This window comes from Amblyraja radiata, chromosome 25 (assembly GCF_010909765.2).
Source record: "Amblyraja radiata isolate CabotCenter1 chromosome 25, sAmbRad1.1.pri, whole genome shotgun sequence".
NCBI classification, from domain to species: domain Eukaryota; kingdom Metazoa; phylum Chordata; class Chondrichthyes; order Rajiformes; family Rajidae; genus Amblyraja; species Amblyraja radiata.
The window spans coordinates 33,519,431-33,542,339 of NC_045980.1; the positions used below are offsets into that span (position 1 = coordinate 33,519,431).

Sequence of the window (22,909 nt, forward strand, 5' to 3'; positions counted from 1 at the left end):
TTGGGCTTGTACACTCTGGAGTTTAGAAGGATGAGAGGGTAACTTATTGAAACATATAAGATTGTTAAGGTACACAAAATTGCTGGAGAAACTCAGCGGGTGCAGCAGAATCTATGGAGCGAAGGAAATAGGCAACGTTTCGGGCCGAAACCCTTCTTCAGACTTGGACAGTTAAGGGCTTGGACACGCTAGAGGCAGGAAACATGTTCCCGATGTTGGGGGAGTCCAGAACCAGGGGCCACAGTTTAAGAATAAGGGGTCGGCTATTTAGAACGGAGACGAGGAAACAATTTTTCTCACAGGGAGTGGTGAGTCTGTGGAATTCTCTGCCTCAGAGGGCGGTGGAGGCCGGTTCTCTGGATGTTTTCAAGAAAGAGCTAGATAGGGCTCTTAAAAATAGCGGAGTCAGAGGATATGGGGAGAAGGCAGGAATGGGGTACTGATCGGGGATGATCAGCCATGATCACATTGAATGGCGGTACTGGCTCGAAGGGCCGAATGGCCTACTCCTGCACCTATTGTCTATTGTCTGTTGTCTATTCAGACCTATTGTGGTAGTGCAAACTCTCCCTGTCGCTGAAACCCTCTCATCCACGCAGCCATCTGGGGCAGTGCAGTTCTGTGCTGCCAATGAATTGCCTGACAATCACAGCTCAGCTCCTGAAAGCCCAGGGCAATGTCGCAGGAGCTGTCAAAGGTGCCGTCCTTCAGATGGGGAGATCAGACTGAAGTTCTGTCCAAACATTTCAAGATCACAGAGATCTTCACGATCGCCGGAGCTGTCGTTGTCTCCTTCCACTGCCATTTCTTCAGACTTTGGAGACACAGCGTGGAAACAGGCCCTTCGGCCCATCGAGTCTGCGTCGACCATCGATCACCCCGTGCATCCACGCGCTATGCTGCACGCTAGGGACTATTTACAATTGTTCACCGAAGCGGTTGGGCCAAGAAAAGCTGTACGTCACTGGAGTGTGGGAGGAAACCGGAGCGCCCGGAGAAAACCCACATGGTCATATTTCTTGGGCTTGGACACGCTAGAGGCAGGAAACATGTTCCCGATGTTGGGGGAGTCCAGGGCCACAGTTTAAGAATAAGGGGTCGGCTATTTAGAACATAAAAACATAGAAATTAGGTGCAGGAGTAGGCCATTCGGCCCTTCGAGCCTGCACCGCCATTCAATATGATCACGGCTGATCATCCAACTCAGTTTAAGAATAAGGATTAAGCCATTTAGAACGGAGACGAAGAAACACTTTTTCTCACAGAGAGTGGTGAGTCTGTGGAATTCTCTGCCTCAGAGGGCGGTGGAGGCAGGTTCTCTGGATGCTTTCAAGAGAGAGCTAAATAGGGCTCATAAAAATAGCGGAGTCAGAAGATATGTGGAGAAGGCAGGAACGGGGTACTGATTGATGATCAGCCATGATCACATTGAATGGCAGTGCTGGCTCGAAGGGCCGAATGGCCTACTCCTGCACCTATTGTCTATTGTCTATTGTCACAGGGAGAACGTATAAACCCCATACAGACAGCACCCGTAGTCAGGATCGAACCTGGGTCTCCAGCGCTGTGAGGCATCAACTCCACCGCTGCACCACCTTATATAGTGGACTGGGCTATCAACTTAAATCTCCAGTTTAAGTTTAAGGTTTTAGTTTTAGTGACACAGCTCCAATAATTCTTCTATAATTAATTCTGCTCCGATAACTAATGAACGCTGAACCCATTCATCATTATGCATGTTGTGTCTATCTTTGCATTATCTTCCACGCATTCTTTTAAAATTACCTGTTGGTAGCTGATGTGCATGACCAGATTTGTAGCCTCCTTCAGCTTGCATTTTAAGTATTCTGCCCAGGTGGATATGAAGAGCCACATTTAGAGTAATGTCCAAGAAAGAACTGCAGATGCTGGAAAAATCGAAGGTCGACAAACATGCCGGAGAAACTCAGCGGGTGAGGCAGCATCTATGGAGCGAAGGAATAGGCGACGTTTCGGGTCGAGACCCTTCTTTGGACTGATGTGGGGGGGAAAAGAAAGGAAGAGGCAGAGACAGTGGGCTTGTGGGAGAGCTGAGAAGGGGAGGGGAAGGAGGGAGAAAGCAAGGACTACCTGAAATTGGAGAAGTCAATGTTCACACTGCTGGGGTGTAAACTCAGTTCTGGGCACCATGTTATAGGAGGGATGTTGTCAAGCTGGAAAGGTTGCATGGCAGATTTAGGAGGATGTTTTTGCAGGACTAGAGGGTGTGAGCTACAGGGAGAGGTTGAGCAGGCTGGGACTCTATTCCTTGGAGCGCAGGAGGATGAGGGGTGATCTTATAGAGGTGTACAAAATCACGAGAGGAATAGATCGGGTAGACGTACAGAGTCTCTTGCCCGGAGTAGGGGAATCGAGGACCAGAGGACATAGGTTTAAGGTGATGGGGAAAAGATTGAATAGGAATCTGAGGGGTAACTTTTTCACACAAAGGGTGGTGGGTGTATGGAACGAGCTGCCAGAGGAGGTAGTTGAGGCTGGGACTATCCCAACGTTTAAGAAACAGTTGATCAGGGACAGGTTTGGAGGGACATGGGCCAAACGTGGGCAGGTGGGACATGTTAGCCGGTGTGGGCAAGTCGGGCCGAAGGACCTGTTTCCACGCTGTATCACTCTGTAACACATAGAAACATAGACATAGAAACATAGAAATTAGGCGCAGGAGTAGGCCATTCGGCCCTTCGAGCCTGCACCGCCATTCAATATGATCATGGCTGATCATCCAACTCAGTATCCCGTACCTGCCTTCTCTCCATACCCTCTGATCCCCTTAGCCACAAGGGCCACATCTAACTCCCTCTTAAATATAGCCAATGAACTGGCCTCGACTACCCTCTGTGGCAGGGAGTTCCAGAGATTCACCACTCTCTGTGTGAAAAAAGTTCTTCTCATCTCACGAAGTCTTTATTTTGTTTTCTCCTTTCTCCTTCAAAACCAATTTCACCCAGCGAGACAGAATGAGTGCGACTTTGTATGTCATTGACAATGGGTTGAGGCCCACAGCTCTGTTTCTTTGTGCGTTCTATATAAAAGCTCCTGATTGAATCTTAACCTGGTAAAATTGGAGCTCAGGCAGTTCAATTCACAATGATGGAGATGAGGCGATATTTGGCTGGCTGCTTCTCTCATTTGATAAGTAACCATTAGATTGCCTGCACGGGCATCGTTAAAGCTGGGGTAGCGTTATTTGTAATAGAAAAAATCATATGTGGTTAAAGTGCACATTGTCAGATTTTATTAAAGGCCATTTTATACATTTTGGTTTCACCATGTAGAAATTACAGCTGTGTTTATGCATAGTCCTCCCCCCCCCCCCCCCCCCATTTCAGGGCACCATAATGTTTGGGACACTTGGTTTCACAGGTGTTTGTAATTGCTCAGGTGTGTTTAATTGCCTCCTTAATGCAGGTATAAGAGAGCTCTCAGCACCAAGTCTTTCCATCACCATTGTACATCAGTCTATGAAAGTAAGCATGCAGGTACAGCAGACAGTGAAGAAAGTGAATGGCATGTTGGCTTTTATAACAAGAGGAATCGAATATAGGAGCAAAGAGGTCCTTCTGCAGTTGTACAGAGCCCTAGTGAGACCACACCTGGAGTATTGTGTGCAGTTTTGGTCCCTTAATTTGAGGAAGGACATTCTTGCTATTGAGGGAGTGCAGCGTAGGTTTACAAGGTTAATTCCCGGGATGGTGGGACTGTCATATGCGGAGGGAATGGAGCAGCTGGGCTTGTACACTCTGGAGTTTAGAAGGATGAGAGGATATCTCATTGAAACATATAAGATTGTTAAGGGCTTGGACACGCTACAGGCAGGAAACATGTTCCCGATGTTGGAGGAACTGGAGGTAGGAAAAGGCCAGAACAAAGCAGGACCGGCAACAGATGACCAAGGAAGTTGGAACCCACAATGGCCCCTTGTTGGAGCGGCAGTGATTCGTTGACTGCATGAGCCCTCTCTGCCCCATAGATCTGATTCTCCTCCACCAAAAGATCATAAGGACATAAGTGATAAGAGCAGAATGAGGCCGTTCGGCCCATCAAGTCTCGACCCGAAACGTCACCCATTCCTGCTCTCCAGAGATACTGCTTGTCCTGCTGAGTTACTCCAGCTTTTTGTGTTGTATTACTTGTACTGGAGACCAAGAATCGATCTGCCTTGAGGGAAGGTCTTTGCCTTCATGGTACATTTGACATTTTTTAACCTGAGTGATAGCGATATGATCGGCTGAATGGCCCAATTCTGCTCAGAAGGTCGTAAGATCTTAAATGATAGGACCAGAATCAGGCCATTCGGCCCATAAAGTCTACTCCACCATTCAATCATGGCTGATCTATCTCTCCCTCCTAACCCCATTCTCCTGCCTTCTCCTCATCCCCCCTGACACCCGCACTAATCAAGAATCTATCTACCTCTGCCTTAAAAATATCCACTGACTTGGCCTCCACAGCCTTCTGTGGCAAAGAATTCCACAGATTCACCACCCTCTGGCTAAAGAAATTCCTTCTCATCTCCTTCCGAAAGGAACGTCCTTTAATTCTAAGGCTGTGCCCTCTAGTTCTGGATTCTCCCACTAGTGGAAACATCCTCTCCACATCCTCTCTATCCAGGCCTTTCACTATTCGGTAGGTTTCAATGAGGTCCCGCGTCATCCTTCTAAACTGCAGGCCCAGTGCCGTCAATCGCTGGTGAGATGCCTGTACTGCTGAAACCAAATGCTGCAGATCCCACTTGGTATTGTGGACATGTTTAAGGTCCAGATCTATTGTCTGAGCTGCAGTATTTCACACGTTCAGTTACAGAAGCAACAAACAGCGCGACACATTTGACACTGTTTTCGAAGCTCGCTAGCTGGCATTGACAGGCAGTATTCTCACAAGGACGATGACTGTTTTCAAAGGCTATATCGCAGGTTGCGCTGGCTTCCAGTTTCTCCAGACACACTTTCAGGGAGTGCAGTGTAGGTTCACCAGGTTAATTCCCAGGATGGCAGGACTGTCATATGCTGAGAGAATGGATGAGAGGGATCTTATTGAAAGGGGTCACAGCTTAAGGATAAGGGGGAAATCCTTTAAAACTGAGATGAGAAGAACTTTTTTCACACAGAGAGTGGTGAATCTCTGGAACTCTCTGCCACAGAGGGTTGTCAAGGCCAGTTCATTGGCTATATTTAAGAGGGAGTTAGATGTGGCCCTTGTGGCTAAGGGGATCAGAGGGTATGGAGAGAAGGCAGGTACGGGATACTGAGTTGGATGATCAGCCATGATCATATTGAATGGCGGTGCAGGCTCGAAGGGCCGAATGGCCTACTCCTGCACCTAATTTCTATGTTTCTATGTTTCTATGAAACATATAAGATTATTAAGGGTTTGGAGGCACAAGGCTGGAGGCAGGAAACATGTTCCCGATGTTGGGGGAGTCCAGGACCAGGGGCCACAGTTTAAGAATAAGGGGTAAGCCATTTAGAATGGAGATGAGGAAAAACATTTTCACACAGAAAGTTGTGAGTCTGTGGAATTCTCTGCCTCAGAGAGCGGTGGTGGCCGGTTCTCTGGATACTTTCACGAGAGAGCTAGATAGGGCTCTTAAAGATAGCGGAGTCAGGGGAGAAGGCAGGAACGGGGTACTGATTGTGGATGATCAGCCATGATCACATTGAATGGCGGTGCTGGCTTGAAGGGCCAAATGGCCTACTCCTGCTCCATAGATGCTGCTGCACCCGCTGAGTTTCTCCAGCATTTTTGTCTACCACTCGGTGGCTATCCAGTGTGCTTTTGTCTCAGTTGGCTGGATGGATGCTAGGGGTTGTTTTCCATGTGGAGCAAAGAGGCGACGGGATTTGAGTCGGGGTGGCCTCTGCTCTCTGCTGATATAGCAGAGGCCACTCTATGATTCTATTAGTAGTAACAACGTGTGTGAGAGCTTAATCTATCGCTGGTTGCCTGGTGTAATTAAATTTTCGGATGCCAGGATTCACGAAATTCTGCCATCTGTTTCGATGCCTTTGAACTAGAAAGAAAAATACAATTGCATAATTGTTATTTGCTGAAGCCGTTGCCAGAATAAACTATTGAGAGGTAATTCTATTTTTCACGCATTGTCTTGGGAATTAGGAACTGAGTCTTGTTCCAGGTATTTTCCGAAAGCATCCTTGACTTTAATTAGCTCTGTCTTCGATGCTGGATGGCACTGCGGCGCAGAGGGTGGAGCCGCTGCCTCAGGGTGCTGGAGACCCGGGTTCGATCCTGACCTCGGGTGCTGCCTGAGTGTGGAGTTTGCACGTTCTCCTTGTGACCGGGTGCTCCGGTTTCCTCCCACATCCCAAAGACGTGCGGGTTTGTAGATTAATTTTTCCCTGTAAACTTGCCCCATCATGTGTAGGGAGTGGATGGGAAAGTGGGGTAACATTGAGCTGGTGTGAACGGGTGATCGATGGTCGGCGTGGACTCGGTGGGCCGAAGGGCCTGTTTATATGCTGCATCTCTAAACTAATCCGTTTGGGTGGCGCAGCGGTAGAGCGCTAGAGACCTGAGTTTGATCCTAACTACATGTGCTTCTCTGTACGGAGTTTGTACCTTCTCCCCGTGACCTGCGTGGGTTTTCTCCGGGTGCTCGGGTTTCCTCCCACACTCCAAGACGTACAGGCTTATAGGCTAATTGGCTTGGTATCATTGTAAATTGTCCCCAGTGTGTGTAGGATAGTGCTAGTGTGCGGGGTCGGTGTGGACTCGAATAAGGGGTAAGCCATTTAAAACGGAGACGAGGAAACATTTTTTCTCACAGAGATTTGTGAGTCTGTGGAATGCTCTGCCTCAGAGGGAAGTGGAGGCCGGTTCTCTGGATACTTTCAAGAGAGAGTTAGACAGGGCACTTAAAGAGTGGATATGGGGAGAAGGCAGGAACGGGGTATTGATTGGGGATGATCAGCCATGATCACATTGAATGGCGGTGCTGGTTCGAAGCACCACCTACTCCTGCACCTATAGTCTATTGTCTATTGATTCGGTGGGCCGAAGGGCCTGTTTCCGCGCTGTATCTCTAAACTAAACTCAACGAAACTTTACGTAACCCAGTAGAATTGCACAGAGTACGTCTGGTAAACCGCAAAGTATTACTCCAAAACTTAGCCTGTTACTGACAACTGTATCATCGTATAACAACATTTCTAAACCTGATGTTGGCATCGCGATAAGTTTCTGTGTTAACAGTCACAATGAAATGAAGTGATTCTTGGTATGGTGAGCTTTGTAAAATGTGTAAGCTTACAACATTAGGTAACTGATTATATGACTGACTTTGGTGCACTAAGGACTTCAAACATTTTTACACTAGCATGAGGGTTATTCATTTATTGATTTTTTTAAATTTTATTATATGTTACCTATGAGTACGTGCTCCATTGTCAATTAATATCACAATAGACAATAGGTGCAGGAGTAGGCCATTCGGCCCTTCGAGCCTGGCTGGTTTCCACGCTATATCCCTAAACAATTTCTGCATTTTTGGAAAAAAAAAATGTTGAGACAAAAAAGTGCACAGTTGGCACTTTTTAGAGCCAGCACAGTTTTATATTGATCTATAAAAAGCAACTCCACACTTTTAAAGTAGGTCCCTAGCGATATTTAGTTATTCATGAAAAAAAACCCAAAGGAAAACTCAAGAATAAGTTATTCGTTTAGTTTTGTTGAGTTTCAAGATACATTGTGGAAGCGTGCCCTTTGGCTAACCCAGTTTTATATAAGCCTTGTATAAGTGGAGGCTATAGAGGTATATTATATCATGAGGGGAATATATACAAGGTGGATGTACAGATGTTTAGTGCGGGTGTCAGGGGTTGTGGGGTCAAGGCAGGTGAATGGGGTTGGGAGGGAGAGATAGATCAGCCATGATTGAATGGCGGAGTAGACTTGATGGGCCAAATGTCTGTACGGTGTGGAATTCTCTGCCACGAAAGGCAGTGGCGGCCAATTCACTGGATGTTTTCAGGAGAGTTAGATGTAGCTCTTCGGGCTAACGGAATCAGGGGATATGGGGAGAAAGCTGGAACGAGGTACTGATTTAGGATGACCAGCCATGATCATATCGAATGGCGGTGCTGGCTCGAAGGGCCGAATGGCCTACTCCCACGCCTATTTTCTATGATTGTATGAATGGCCCAATTCTGCTCCTATCACTTATGAACTGATGACATAGGTTTAAGATGAGAGGGGAAAGAAAGATACAAATGATACTTTATTATCATATGTGAACTCTTTAAGATGGCTGAATTCTACTCCTATCACTTATGATCTTATGAAGGGCCTGTTGCAAGCTGTATCTCTAGACTGAACTAAACCAAACTAAAAGATATAAAGCAACGCTGATCATAATGGATGGAATTGCAAACGCAGCATATTATATTCTCCTTGTAGAAATCCACGTTAAGACATGGTTTTTACCTTAAACTGTTCAGACATGAGCTGCAGTTGTTGTGTCTGCTGCTATCAACATTTCAAAGCAACAACAAGGGTGGAGATTCAATATGATAGACAAAAATGCTGGAGAAACTCAGCGGATGCGGCAGCATCTCTGGATAGAAGGAATGGGTGACATTCCCACACTGACCTTTCTGTCCTGGGCCTCCTCCACTGTCAGAATGAGGCCCAGCGCAAATTGGAGGAACAGCACCTCATATTCCGCTTGGGCAGCTTACACCCCAGCGGTATGAACATTGACTTCTCTAACTTCAAGTAACCCTTGCTTTCCCTCTCTCTCCATCCCTCCCCCATCCTAGTTCCCCGAGTAGTTTGACTGTCCCCCTGTTACATTTTATCTGTTTGTCTCCTTGTCACCTTCCCCAAGCTGACAATGGTCCGTTCTACATTTCCTTGACCATTTGTCCCCTTTGATCTCTCGTTTTCACACCTTACCCTTCCATATTTTTCACACAGAGAGTTGTGAGTCTGTGGAATTATCTGCCTCAGAGTGTGGTGGAGGCAGGTTCTCTGGATGCTTTCAAAAGAGAGCTATATAGGGCTCTTAAAGATAGTGGAGCCAGGGGAAATGGGGAGAAGGCAGGAACGGGGTACTGATTGGGGATGATCAGCCATGATCACATTGAATGGCGGTGCTGGCTCGAAGGGCCAAATGGCCTACTCCTGCACCTATTTGTCTATTGTCTGTTGTCATACCTCTGTGTCTCCCTCTCCCCCGACTCGCAGTCTGAGGAAGGGTCTCAACCCAAAAGGTCACCCATTCCTTCTCTCCAGAGATGCTGCCTGTCCCGCTGAGTTACTCCAGCGTTTTGTGTCTATTTTAGGTTTAGTAATCAGAAGGGTGCAATGTTTATATAATACAGGTTGACCTGAGATCTCCTCACCACATATATACAACTTCATCAAATAAATACCATGGGTTTTACAGCTCCATTGACTGCACTTTGAAAGTAAATCCTAGTGTAAAGTGCTCTACAGTGTAGGTGTAATTCATCTCATTATAGCAAGCGATAGACTCAAAAAGCTGGAGTAACTCAGTGGGACAGGCAGCATCTCTGGAGAGAAGGAATGGGTGATGTTTTGGTTTGTGCCTATCTTTGGTTTAAACCAGCATCTGCAGTTCCTACTGGTCATAGCCAGTGATGTATAGTCACATTGCAATTAGCAAGGACACATAAATGAGTTTAGTTTAGTTTAGTTTGGTTTATGGGCCTGTCCCACTTACGCGATTATTTTTTTCGGCGTCTTGCCGGCACCCATCATAGTCGCGGCAGGTCGCCGAAAATGTTCAACACGTTGAAAATCCAGCGGCGACCAGAACAAGGTACGACTCTTTGGGCGACTACTCACGACCGTACAGGCTTCACCCCGCGACATGTCGCCTGTACGGTCGAGAGTCGTCTCCTCAGTCGCCCAAAGAGTCGTAGCGTCTTTCTGGTCAACATGTTCCTTTCAGATGTTCCTTGAAGCCACCACTTCATTGCTCTTTGTCCCTGACCTTATGAAGCAGTGACACAGTGTGTGTTGCTACCACTCAGTGCAGAAGATGAAATATTTGAGCACATTAAAGCCACGATGTATCTGTGAACTTCTGTTGTTTGCAAAACACTTTAATAGATCCTAATACAAATCCTATCATGATCAAGGCTGGGTATATTTGTAACCTTTGGTGTGTATGTGTGGGAGTGTCTTATGTATATGTATGTCTGTGTGAGTCTGTGCGTGTCTGTGTGTGTGTGTGTATGTAAGCGTCTGTGTGTGTGTGTATGTGAGCGTCTGTAGGTCTGTGTGTGTATGCGTGTGTGTATATGTATGTGTGTGTATGTGTGAGCATCTGTGTGTGTGTCTGAGTGTGTATGTGTGTGTCTGTCTGCATTTAGACTTTGAACTTTAGTGATATAGCGTGGAAACAGGCCCTTCAGCCCACCGAGTCCGCAATCTCCCAGTACTAACCTACACACCAGGAACAATTTTACAATTGACGTTACTGAAGATGATTAACCTACCAACCTATACATCTTTGGAGTGTGGGAGGAACCCCACCAGGTCACAGGGAGAACAGAGGAACTCCGTGCAGGCAGCACCCATAGTCAGGATCGAACCCGGGTCTCTGGCACTGTAAGGCAGCAACTCTACCGCTGCGCCACCCTGCGTTCCACGTTCTAAATCTCTAGAGTGGGACTTGGCCCCCGAACCTTCTGACTCGGTGACAATATTGATGCCATTAATAACTAGCCAAACAGCTTCTTGACTTCATCATTAGGTGACCCGTGCTCTCTCTCCGTGGAGGACACATATCCAGCTGTGGAACTTGTCCACAAGCGAACGCAAGATCAGATATGAATGACAGAGAAATCAAAGACAGGCCTTCAAATTAACCTGATCCTGGTCTCCCACTGGGCAAATGTTTCACAACAGGAGATGTGCGTGGACATGTATTACAAACTGAGGGAAAGATCATTTGGCTCGGGCTTAATCCCAATGCCAACTTTGATAGGAAAAGACATAGATTTTTTTATTTATGTGGTTCAACTCTTCGTTTAGTTTAGTTCAGAAATACTACGCAGAAACAGGCCTCGGCCTACCTAATCTGCACCGACCAGCGATCCCCGCATATTAACACTACCCCCCCTCCCACACACGCAAGGGAAGGGGGTTGCCAACGTTCTAAAAAGGTCAAAACCGCCCTTGTCCCGTATTTGACTGCTGCTACTCGGGTCGAGGGGACTGTCGGGTCGGAGAGCTGCGTCCGGCCCCGCCTCATCCATCCCGACGTAGTGCAGCCCATGGAGTGCAGCACCTCGCCCGTGGCCCCGTCGGTCGGTCGGTCGGCAGCCCGGCCAGCTGTCCGATCTTCGGACCTTCGCTTACCGCCGCCACCCCTCCTTCTCACGGCCGATCATCGGTTCGTGAGTTGGACGGGGCGCCGGACTTTACACGCGATGTCGTGCGGCCCCCGGGCCAAAACCCCTCAGCTGGCCCCCCGGCTGGGCTTTGTGTGCAGTCCAGCACCCGGGCCAACTCATCATTCACCCAGCCGCGGCCGAGTCGGTCAACGAATTGCCGTCGGGAATTTGTCCCGTATTTTGACTTTTTGTCCCTTATTTGGGAGTGAGAAAGTTGGCCACCCTGGCTGTGGGTGAGGTGAGAACAAGTTACAGACAGTGAGTCTCAACAAGGCAACGTCGAAACTAGTAATGACGGGTGGGGGAGGGACAGGAAAAGAGGGGATCAAAGGGTTAAGGGAAATGTTTGTGTCTATCTTCAGTGTAAACCAGCATCTGCAGTTCCTTCCTACTTTGATTGCCTTTGGGTTTTTTTTTTGTCTTAGATGTTGGTCTTCGGGAAGATGTCCTGACTGCTACGTCTGGCCACCTGTTGGAGACGGGTCGGGGAGCTGAGGACCAGGAGAGGGGCGAGAGGAGACGGGAGGGGAGTGTCGCTGCGAGTGTCGCCCACCCTCGCCCCGACCTCTTGCAGGCGGTGTTACAGAAGAAGGATCTCCTCCAGCGGGAGTTTCGCCTCCTGCCCTCCGCCATTCCTGGGGGGCTACCCCTGCAGCGACCCCCGCCCAGGCAGAGGCTTTCTTCCGCCATCCAGGCGGAGTCCTACGGCAAACGGATAACCGCGCTGGCCTCACAGCTGGTGGACCCGTCCCCGTCCCCGTCTCCGTCTCCGTCTCCGTCTCCAGACGCCGCCGTTCCCTCGTCCGTCTCCGACCGCCCGATGGGGAAGGAGAGGCCAGGGAGCGGGGACGGTTCAGCCAACATCGGGGAGGGAGAGCGCCGCGCCGTCTCGCCGCCGAGCCCCGGCGATCACTGGGCGACCCAACCCGGCCGCCGCGCCGCCCACACGACCGTCGGCACCCCCGACGACTCCGACTCCGACTCCAGAGAGGACGACCCACCCAGAGGGAGGTCCACCCCTCTCACTGACGGGCGCACGACCGCGGCGGCCACTGCTTCTCCCGGCGAGAGCTCCGAGGTCGGCACGCTGGAGGAGGCAACGACGACGGGAGGAGGAGAAGGAGCCGTGGACACCACCGTCACCATCATCACCACCACCGTGATCACCTCCCCGCCCACCGCAGGTACTGTCAGCTAGCCGGAGTAATGCCCCTGTCCCACTTAGGAAACCTGAACGGAAACCTCTGGAGACTTTGCGCCCCACCCAAGGTTTCCGTGAGGTTCCGGAGGTTTTTGTCAGTCTCCCTACCCGCTTCCACTACCTGCAACCTCCGGCAACCACCTGCAACCTCCGGGAACCACACGGAAACCTTGGGTGGGGCGCAAAGTTTCCAGAGGTTTCCGTTCAGGTTTCCTAAGTGGGACAGGGGCATAACTCAGCGGGACCGGCAGCATCTCTGGGGAATAAGGCACGGACCTTCTTCAGACTGAGTGTCTGGGGCAAGGTTAATTCCCGGGATGGCGGGACTGTCATACGCTGAGAGAATGAAGCAGCTGGGCTTGTACACTCTGGAGTTTAGAAGGATGAGAGGGCATCTCATTGAAACATATAGGGGGGGTTGCACGTAAGGTCACAGGGTTATAGGGCTTGACGCGCGGAGCCGCTCAATCCATCTGGAGGACATCCATAACATCCGGTATATGTAATTAATGCAAGAAACGCGTACTTTCCTACCTGTTTAAAAACCGGCCAAAATGTTGCATTTCTGCGCTGAAAAAAATCGTGGGAGTCGGGGTAGGTGTGAGAGACATGTACCCCAACTTTAGAATTCCAAACGTGAAGCGAAATGAAGGTATAGAGAAGCGAGAACTGAAGGGACAACAACAGCTAAAGTGCTTGGTGAACATTGGCCGTTGCAGATATCGGAATTGAAAATATTGGGAATTATCGCGTTTGCTCACTGCATTTCATCAACTGTAAGGCCTTATTCGTGTTTTTTTCTTGATTCCTTTGGTATCTAAAAAGTCTCAGAAGTGATCAATCTGGCTGTAAAATATTCTTCAGATGCGTTTTCATTTTGTATGTAAAAACCCACGAGAACCATGGGCGATTTAAAAAATTTACAGCCAGATTTACCACTTCTGAAACTTTTTAGATGCCAAAGGAATCAAGAAAAAACACAAATAATGCCTTGGTGTTGATGAAATGCAGTGAGCAAACGGCCAATGTTGGCCAAGCACTCTGGCTGTTGTTGTCCCTTCAGCTCTCACTTCTATCTACCGTCATTTCTCCTCACTTTTGGAATTCTGAAGTAGGCTAAATGTCTCCCACGCTTATCCTGATTTCCATAATTATTTACATCCATAGATGCTGCCTGACCCATCATGAGGATTTTGGGTGCAGAGAAGATTTACGAGGATGTTGCCGGGACTAGAGGGTGTGAGCTATAGGGAGAGGCTGAGCAGGCTGGGACTCTATTCCCTGGAGCGCAGGAGGATGAGGGGATGATCTTATAGAGGTGTACAAAACCACGAGAAGAAGAGATCAGGTAGATGCACAGACTCTCTTGCCCAGAGTAGGGGAATCGAGGACCAAAGGACATAGGTTTAAGGTGAAAGGGGAAAAGATTTAATAGGAATTAAAGGGAGGAGGGGTGGCCCTTTTAATAAGGGAGGGAATAACGGCAATAGAGAGGAAGGATATTGCGTTGAAGGATCAGGATAGTGAAACAGCTTGGGTACAGATAGAGAATAATAAGGGGAAAAAAACACTAGTGGGTGTAATTTATAGACCTCCAAATAGCTGTGACGCTGTTAGTCAGAACATAAATCTGCAAATAGTTGACGCATGTAAAAAGGGAACTGCTGTAATCATGGGGGACTTCAATTTTCATATTAATTGGGCAAACCAAACTGGGCAGGGTAGACTAGAGGAAGAGTTTATAGAATGTATTAGAGACGGGTTCCTAGAACAGTATGTCACCGAACCGACAAGGGGGGAGGCAATCTTGGATCTGGTCCTGTGTAATGAAGCAGGATTAATTAAAAATGTCATAGTTAGGGACTCGTTGGGAACAAGTGACCACAATATGGTCGAATTCCATATTCAAATAGAAGGGGAGCAGGTTGAAACTCAGGCTAGGGTGCTTAGTCTAAATAAGGGGGATTATGAAGGTATGAGGACTGAGCTGATCAAAGTTGACTGGGATAGCAGACTCAAGAATAAGACGGTACATGAGCAGTGGTGTACGTTTAAGGGTATACTGTATAACCTTCAAGAAAAATGTATTCCTATGAAGAAAAAAAGGGGTAAGGGTAAGAACAGTCAGCCATGGCTCAGTAAAACTATAAAGGATAGTATTCGGCTGAAGGCAAGGGCATATAAGGTAGCCAGAGATAGTGGGAGGGTAGAGGATTGGGAAGCATTTAAAGGTCAGCAAAAAATAACTAAGAGATTAATTAAGACGGGGAAAATAGACTATGAAAGGAATTTAGCGAACAACATAAAAACTAATAGTAAGAGTTTTTATAGCTATATAAAAAGAAAAAGGGTGGCTAAGGTGAACGTTGGTCCATTGGAGGGTGAGACTGGAGAGTTGTTGGTGGGGAACATGGAAATGGCAAAGGCATTAAACGAGTATTTTGTATCAGTCTTCACCATAGAAGACACAAAAAATATTCCAACGCTGGATAAACAGGGGGCGGTAGGAATGGAGGAGCTAAATACTATTAAGATCACCAAGGAGGTGGTATTAGGGAAATTAATGAGACTGAAGGAGGATAAATCCCCTGGGCCTGATGGATTACATCCAAGGGTCTTGAGGGAGATAGCGGTGGGGATTGTGGATGCATTGGTGATAATTTTCCAAAACTCCCTGGAGGCAGGAACGGTCCCAGTGGATTGGAAAATGGCCAATGTAACACCTATATTTAAAAAAGGAAGTAAACAGAAGGCGGGTAACTATAGACCGGTTAGTCTAACATCGGTGGTGGGTAAAATGTTAGAGACAATTATTAAAGAAACACTAACGGGGCACTTGGATAAACATGACTTCATCGGACAGAACCAGCATGGTTTTGTGAAGGGGAAGTCCTGTTTAACGAATCTGCTCGAATTCTTTGAGGAAGTAACAACCCGGGTGGATAAAGGGGAACCGGTGGATGTGGTATACTTGGACTTCCAAAAGGCTTTTGACAAGGTGCCACATAAGAGACTATTGCTAAAAATAAAAAATTATGGGATTGGGGGTAATATATTAGCATGGGTAGAGGATTGGCTAACAAATAGGAAGCAGAGAGTGGGGATAAATGGTTCATACTCGGGATGGCAACCGGTAACTAGCGGGGTTCCGCAAGGGTCGGTGCTGGGACCCCAGTTGTTCACAATTTATATAAATGATTTGGAGGAGGGAACCAAGTGTAATATATCAAAATTTGCGGACGATACAAAAATGGGAGGAAAAGTAGGGGATGAGGAGGATAGGAAGAGTCTGCAAAAGGATATAGATAAGCTAGGTGAGTGGGCAACAACTTGGCAGATGAAATTTAATACTAATAAATGTGAAGTCATTCACTTTGGGAAAAAAAAATGATAGGGCAAGTTATTTTCTAAATGAGGAGGAGCTGCGTTGTAATGCAACGCAAAGGGATCTAGGGGTAGTAGTACATGAATCACTAAAAGTTAGTATGCAGGTGCAGCAAGCAATCAGGAAGGCCAATGGAGTTTTGGCCTTTATTGCTAGGGGGATTGAGTATAAAAACACGGAGGTCTTGCTGCAGCTGTACACAGTATTAGTGAGACCACATTTGGAATACTGTGTACAGTTCTGGGGTCCATACTTAAGAAAGGATGTACTAGCCCTGGAGGCAGTGCAGCGAAGGTTTACAAGATTAATTCCTGCAATGAGGGGATTGACATATGAGGAAAGGTTAAGTAGGCTGGAACTCTACTCTTTGGAGTTTAGAAGAATGAGAGGCGATCTCATTGAAACATATAAGATCGTGAGGGGCCTTGATCGGGTGGATGCACCGAGGATGTTCCCAATGATCGGGGAAACTAGAACTAGGGGACATAGTTGCAGAATAAGGGGGGGCTCTTTTAAAACTGAGATGAGGAAGAACTTCTTCACCCAGAGGGTGGTTAATTTATGGAATTCACTGCCCCAGGGAGCAGTGGAAGCAGAAACTTTAAATATATTTAAGACTAAAATAGATGGTTTTTTAGCTGCCAAGGGGATAAGGGGCTACGGGGAGAGGGCAGGGATATGGACCTAGGTATGGTTAGTATAGTAAGACCTGAGTGATCTCCTGGACAAGTGTCGATCGCCTGGATTGGGGTCGGAGAGGAATTTCCCGGATTTTTTTCCCGAATTGGACCTGGGTTTTTATCCGGTTTTTTGCCTCCCCCAGGAGATCGCGAGGTTCTTGGGGTGGAGAGGGGTGATAGCGGTATAAAGGGGAGGGTAGTGTCTTGTGTTCTGTGTCTTGTGTCTACTGTTTGTGGGTAAGTGTGTCTGTTTAGTGTTCAGCCATGAGCGAATGGCGGTGCGGGCTCGACGGACCTGGTGGTCTACTCTCGCACCTACTTTCTATGTTTCTATGTTTCTATGAATCTGACGGGTAACTTTTTCACACAAAGGGCGGTGGGTGTATGGAACGAGCTGCCAGAGGAGGTAGTTGAGGTTGGAACTCTCCCAACATTTAAGAAGCAGTTAGACGGGTACACGGATAGGACAGGTTTGGAGAGGATGTGGGCCAAACGCAGGCAGGTGGGACCAGTATAGCTGGGACATTGTTGGCCGGTGTGGGAACGTTGGGCCGAAGGGCCTGTTTCCACACTGTATCACTCTATGCTCTGTGAAGGGACGTTTTGGTTTTTAAGTTAAACTGCGAAGGGAAAAGGGTTGTGAAGTATATTTATTAGTAAGGATCTTCTCTTTGCAGTTCCGTGCAGCATAAGCTTCTCTGGCTCGGAGGGATATATCGACTCCACAGACTACCTGCCACTGTCGGCGTACGGCTCCATGCAGTGCTCATTTAATGTGACCGTCTTCATGGGCTACGGAGTGGAGCTCCAGGTAAGGCCAGCCTGCAGTCTATGCTCACACTGCTCTGCTCTCTGCACATACACACTGACTATCTTGGTTTCTTGGTCCTCCAAAATATTCCAAATGGAATTTAAACTGGAGATGGTGGAGGGAGGACTTAAGCCAGAAAGGCTTTTTGGGAAGAAAGAGCTACCTTAAATGTAGTTGCATCTGGTTGGGTAACTATGGTAGGGTGGAGATTATTCCATGCTTTAATTGTGTGGGGGAAGAACGAATTGCTGTACACATCTGTCTTGGAAGCTGGGATCTCAACTGCTCCTAATTGGTTTTATCCACCATTAGTTTAGTTTAGTTTAGTGATATAGCATGGAAACAGGCCTTTTGGATAGGTCATAAGGGTTTGTAGTAGAATTAGGCCATTTGGCCAATGTGTGTGAGTGATTGGTGGTGGTCGGAGGGGCCGTAGGCGCAGATTGGCAGCCACGCTTCCGTCAGTCTGCCCCAGGGCAGCTGTGGCTACAGAAGTAGCTTACCACCACCGAGTGTGACTGAGGAGTGAATGAATAATGCGATGTAAAGCGCCTTGAGCATTAGAAAGGCGCTATATAAATCCCATCCATTATTATTATTATTAAGTCTACTCCGCCATTCAATCATGGCTGATCTATCTCTCCCTCCTAACCCCATTCTCCTGCCTTCTCCCCATAACCCCTGACACCCGTACTAATCAAGGATCTATCTGCCCTGCTGAGTTACTCCAACATTTTGTGTCTACCTTCACTCCATGACCTCCACTCCATAGTTTAATTCTGTTTAGTTCCGTTTAGTTTAGTCTAGGTTTAGTTTAGCCTTTCGCCATGAGTATGACAATCGAGGACCAGAGGACATGGGTTTAAGGTGAGGGAGGAAAGATTGAATAGGAACCTGAGGGGTAACTTTTTACACCCAAAGGGTGGTTGGTGGGTGTATGGAACGAGCTGCCAGAGGAGGTGGTTGAGGCAGGGACTATCACAACGTTTAAGAAACATTTAGACAGGTACATGGATAGGACAGGTTTGGAGGGATACGGGCCAACCGTGGGCAGGTGGGACCAGTGTAGGTGGGGCGTGTTGGTCGGTGTGGGCAAGTTGGGCCGAAGGGCCTGTTTCCACACTGTGTGACGATGATTCTGTGCGAATAAGATGTTTTGACAATACTTAATAATAACATTCTGCATCCCAATCCCAGTATTGTCTGTGTAGGAAAGAACTGGTTTACATAAAAAACATAGAAAATAGATGCAGGCCATTCGGCTCTTTGAGCCAGCACCGCCATTCATTGTGATCATAGCTGATTGTCCCCAATCAATAACCCGTGCCTGCCTTCTCCCCATATCCCTTGATTCCACCAGCTCCTAGAGCTCTATCTAACTCTCTCTTAAATCCATCCAGTGACTTGGCCTCCACTGCCCTCTGTGGCAGGGAATTCCACAAATTCACAACTCTCTGGGTGAAAACGGGTTTTTTTTTTTTTTCTCACCTCAGTCTTAAATGGCCTCCCCTTTATTCTAAGACTGTGGCCCCTGGTTCTGGACACGCCCAACATTGGGAACATTTTTTTTGCATCTAGCTTGTCCAGTTCTTTTATAATTTTATATGTTTCTATAAGATTCCTACCCCTCATCCTTCTAAACTCCAGTGAATACAGGCCTAGTCTTTTCAATCTTTCCTCATATGACAGTCCCGACAGATAGACACAAAATGCTGGAGTGACTCAGCGGGACTGGCAGCATCTCTGAAGAGCAGGAATGGGTGACATTTCGGGTCGAGACTTTTCTGCAGACCTGCCTCGACTCGAAACGCCACCCATTCCTTCTCTCCAGAGATGCTGCCTGTCCCGCTGAGTTACACCAGCATTTTGTGTCCACCAGTATCGTCTATGCTGTAGAAGATTGATTTATTTATGCTCCAGGGTTGCAGGTTGAGTGGTTTGTCAGTTTCACTGTTTAGTTTTAAACAGCCTGGGATTATTGCTCATAAATCAAGATTATCTTGTCGACTTTCATCTGCGTCTCAATTAAGAGAGGACGCTCTGTGGAAAACAAGTTGGTGATGTCCCTCAGCGACCTTTCCTCTTCCGTTATTTTCCCATCGCTAGCCAAATAACCTACAAGCCTGTACGTCCTCAGAAGGCAGCGGAGGCCGAATCAGTGGATGCATTCAAAAGAGAGTTAGATAGAGCTCTTAGGGCTTGCGGAGTCAGGGGATATGGGGAGAGGGCCGAAACGAGGTACTGATTTGGGATGATCAGCCATGATCGCATTGAATGGCGGTGCTGGCTTCAAGGGGCCGAATGGCCTACTCCTGCGCCTATTGTCTATGTATCTATGTGTCTTTGGAGTGTGGGGGGAAACTGGAGATACTGGAGAAAACCCACGCAGGTCACGGGGAGGACGTACACACTCCACGCAGACAGCACCCGAGGTCAGGATCGAACCCGGGACTCTGGCGCTGTGAGGCAGCAACTCTACCACTGTGCCACCGTGCCACACTAATACATTCAATGCCAACTCAAGTATAATTGGTAGAGCAATGCTCACAAGTTATCGGAGTAGAATTAGGCCATTCGGCCCATCGAGTCTACTCCGCCATTCAATCATGGCTGATCTCTGCCTCCTAATCCTGTTTTCCTGCCTTCTCCCCATGACCCTTGACACCCATTCTAATCAAGAATCTGTCGGTCTCTGCCTGAAAAATATCCACTGACTTGGCCTCCACAGCCCTCTGTGGTAATGAGTTCCACAGATTGACTACTCTCTGACTAAAGACGTTCCAAAGTGTTTAAGAAGGAATCTCATTATATGCAGACGATATACTTTTATATATTACAAAGTCACAAACGAGCATACCAAATTTATTAAACTTAATAGAGGAATTTGGGTCTTTTTCTGGATATAGCATAAACTGGAATAAAAGTGAAATCATGACATTAAAACCTCAAGAACCTACACACTTACTGAAGTTCCCTTTTAAAATCGCAACAGAAAAATTTAAATATTTGGGTATTCAGATTACTAGAAAATATAAAGCATTATTCAACGCTAATTTCATACCTTTATTAAATAAACTTAATACGTTGATTAAATTTTGGAAAACACTTCCCTTATCATTATTAGGTAGAATAAATGCAATAAAAATGATCTTTCTACCACAATTACTATACCTATTTCAATCTATACCGGTATATATACCAAAATATTTTTTTTTTAAATTAGACTCAAATATTACTAATTATATTTGGGATTATAGATCACATAGAATCACAAAAAAACACTTATGTAAACCAAAAGAGGTCGGGGGACTTTCACTTCCGAATTTTATGTATTATTACTGGGCAGTGCATATTAAGAATATGATTTATTGGTTGGATAGTTCTACCCAACAGACAGAATGGATAAAAATGGAGAAGGAGGATTGCCATCCTTGTAATATAGGAACGATCCTCTTCTCCCCAAAAAAACTGAATAACACAATATATAAGAAGAACCCAATTATATATGGTACAATAAGAATTTGGAAACAAATAAAATTATCTTTAAAATTAAGAAATCTATCACTGTTAATGCCAATAGCGAATAACCCTTTATTTAAACCATCTCTTATTGATAAGACATATAACCAATGGGAAAGTCTCGGAATTAGAAGGATCGGGGATATGTACGAACTGGGAAACCTACTATCATTCCAACAACTACAATTAAAATTTAAATTGAAAAACAACCAATATTTTAAATATCTTCGGATTTGCGATTTCGTGAAAAAATATATACAAGGATATCAAAAAGTAACTCCTGACTTATTGGAAGAAGCAATGAATATTGAAGCTGACTCACAAAAATTAATATCATATTTATATAATAGTATTCTAAATATAGACCTACCATCGACAGAGGTACTTAGAGAAGAGTGGGAACGGGAACTAATGATAAAAATTACGAAGGTTAAATGGGAAAAACACCTGATATATATTCACAAATGTTCAATTAATGTAAGACATAATCTAATTCAATTTAAAATTGTACATAGATTATATTATTCAAAAACAAGATTGAACAAATTTTATCCAAATATATCCGCCACTTGTGATAAATGTCTAGCCCAAAAGGCAACTATAACACACTCCTTAGTTTCCTGCATAAAACTTTATAGATTTTGGAATGATATTTTTGAAATATTTACAAAATTGTTCAAGACAAGAATGGAACCTAATACTGAAATGATTATATTTGGCGTAATGGAAGATGGGAATAAATTGAATACATCTCAAAATCTATTCCTTAACTATGGTTTAATAATAGCAAAAAAATTAATTCTTAAATTTTGGAAGGGTACATCAATACCAACGCTTAAAATGTGGATTGCAAGTATGTTGGACACCGCTCATCTTGAGGAAATGCGATTCCTCCTAATGGATAAATCAGACCAATTCATAACGAGTTGGTCTCCATTCGTCGTTTTTTTGGAATCATATGGTGCAACACAATTGTAAAAAAATGACTGTTTCAGGACTGGACGAGGGTTGGTCAAGATTATAAATAATGATCTCCTTTTCTTTTTTATTTTATTTTCTTTTCTCTATTTTCTCTCTCAACTTTCTTCATTTACTCGTTTTCTTTTTTCACACACTATATATTTCACATCTTTCTATCCTTTACTATCTAACTTCTTTTTCTTATTCTAATCTTTTTTCAATGTAACAAAAAAAAAAAAGAAGTTGTACATAAAATGTATTATGAAAATATATATTAGGCACTTTGGTGCCATATGACTGTACTTACTTCTAATAAAATAAAATATTTTTTAAAAAAAATTAAAAAAAAAGAAGGAACTGCTGATGCTGGAAAAAGGGTTTCAGCCCAAAACATTGCCTATTTCCTTCGCTCCATAGATGCTGCTGCAGCCGCTGAGTTTCTCCAGCACTTTTGTCTACCTAAAGAAGTTCCTCCTCACCTCCTTTCTAAAAGAGCGCCCTCTAATTCTGAGGCTACGGCCTCTGGTGCTAGACTCTCCCACCAGTGAAAACATCCTCTCCACATCCACTCTATCTACACCTTTCACTATTCTGTAAGTTTCAATGAGGTACCCCCTCAACCTCCTAAACTCTAGCGAGTAGAGGTGAGCAGAGGGGAAGGATATTGTTCTCAGCATTGTAGCGCATCAGAGTAAAACTGAAATGCCGTGTCTAACCGCGAGCTCTGTTGCTCTACAGAGACGGGGCAGTGTGAACGTCGGGGGAATGCATGAAACGATATTGCATACGCTGTCAGGATGATGAATAGGAGCGAGCGGGTGACTGTCTACACTTGGAGCCATGGCAACAGAGGCCGATCTCTTTTGTGTTTCATTTTAGAAACATAGAAACATAGAAAATAGGTGCAGGAGTAGGCCATTCGGCCCTTTGAGCCTG

At 46.0% G+C, this 22,909-nt stretch overlaps 1 protein-coding gene across 1 annotated transcript in view; it reads left to right on the forward strand.

The window, feature by feature from the left end:
• The first annotated feature begins 4,921 nt into the window (after window positions 1-4,921).
• sez6l (seizure related 6 homolog like) overlaps window positions 4,922-22,909 on the forward strand; it is a 74,858-nt gene continuing 56,870 nt past the window's right edge. Inside the window, exons 1-3 of the mRNA XM_033043065.1 lie at window positions 4,922-4,997; window positions 11,843-12,601; window positions 17,361-17,494. Coding sequence (XP_032898956.1) covers window positions 4,922-4,997; window positions 11,843-12,601; window positions 17,361-17,494 — 969 coding nt within the window. The remainder of the gene's footprint in view (window positions 4,998-11,842; window positions 12,602-17,360; window positions 17,495-22,909) is intronic.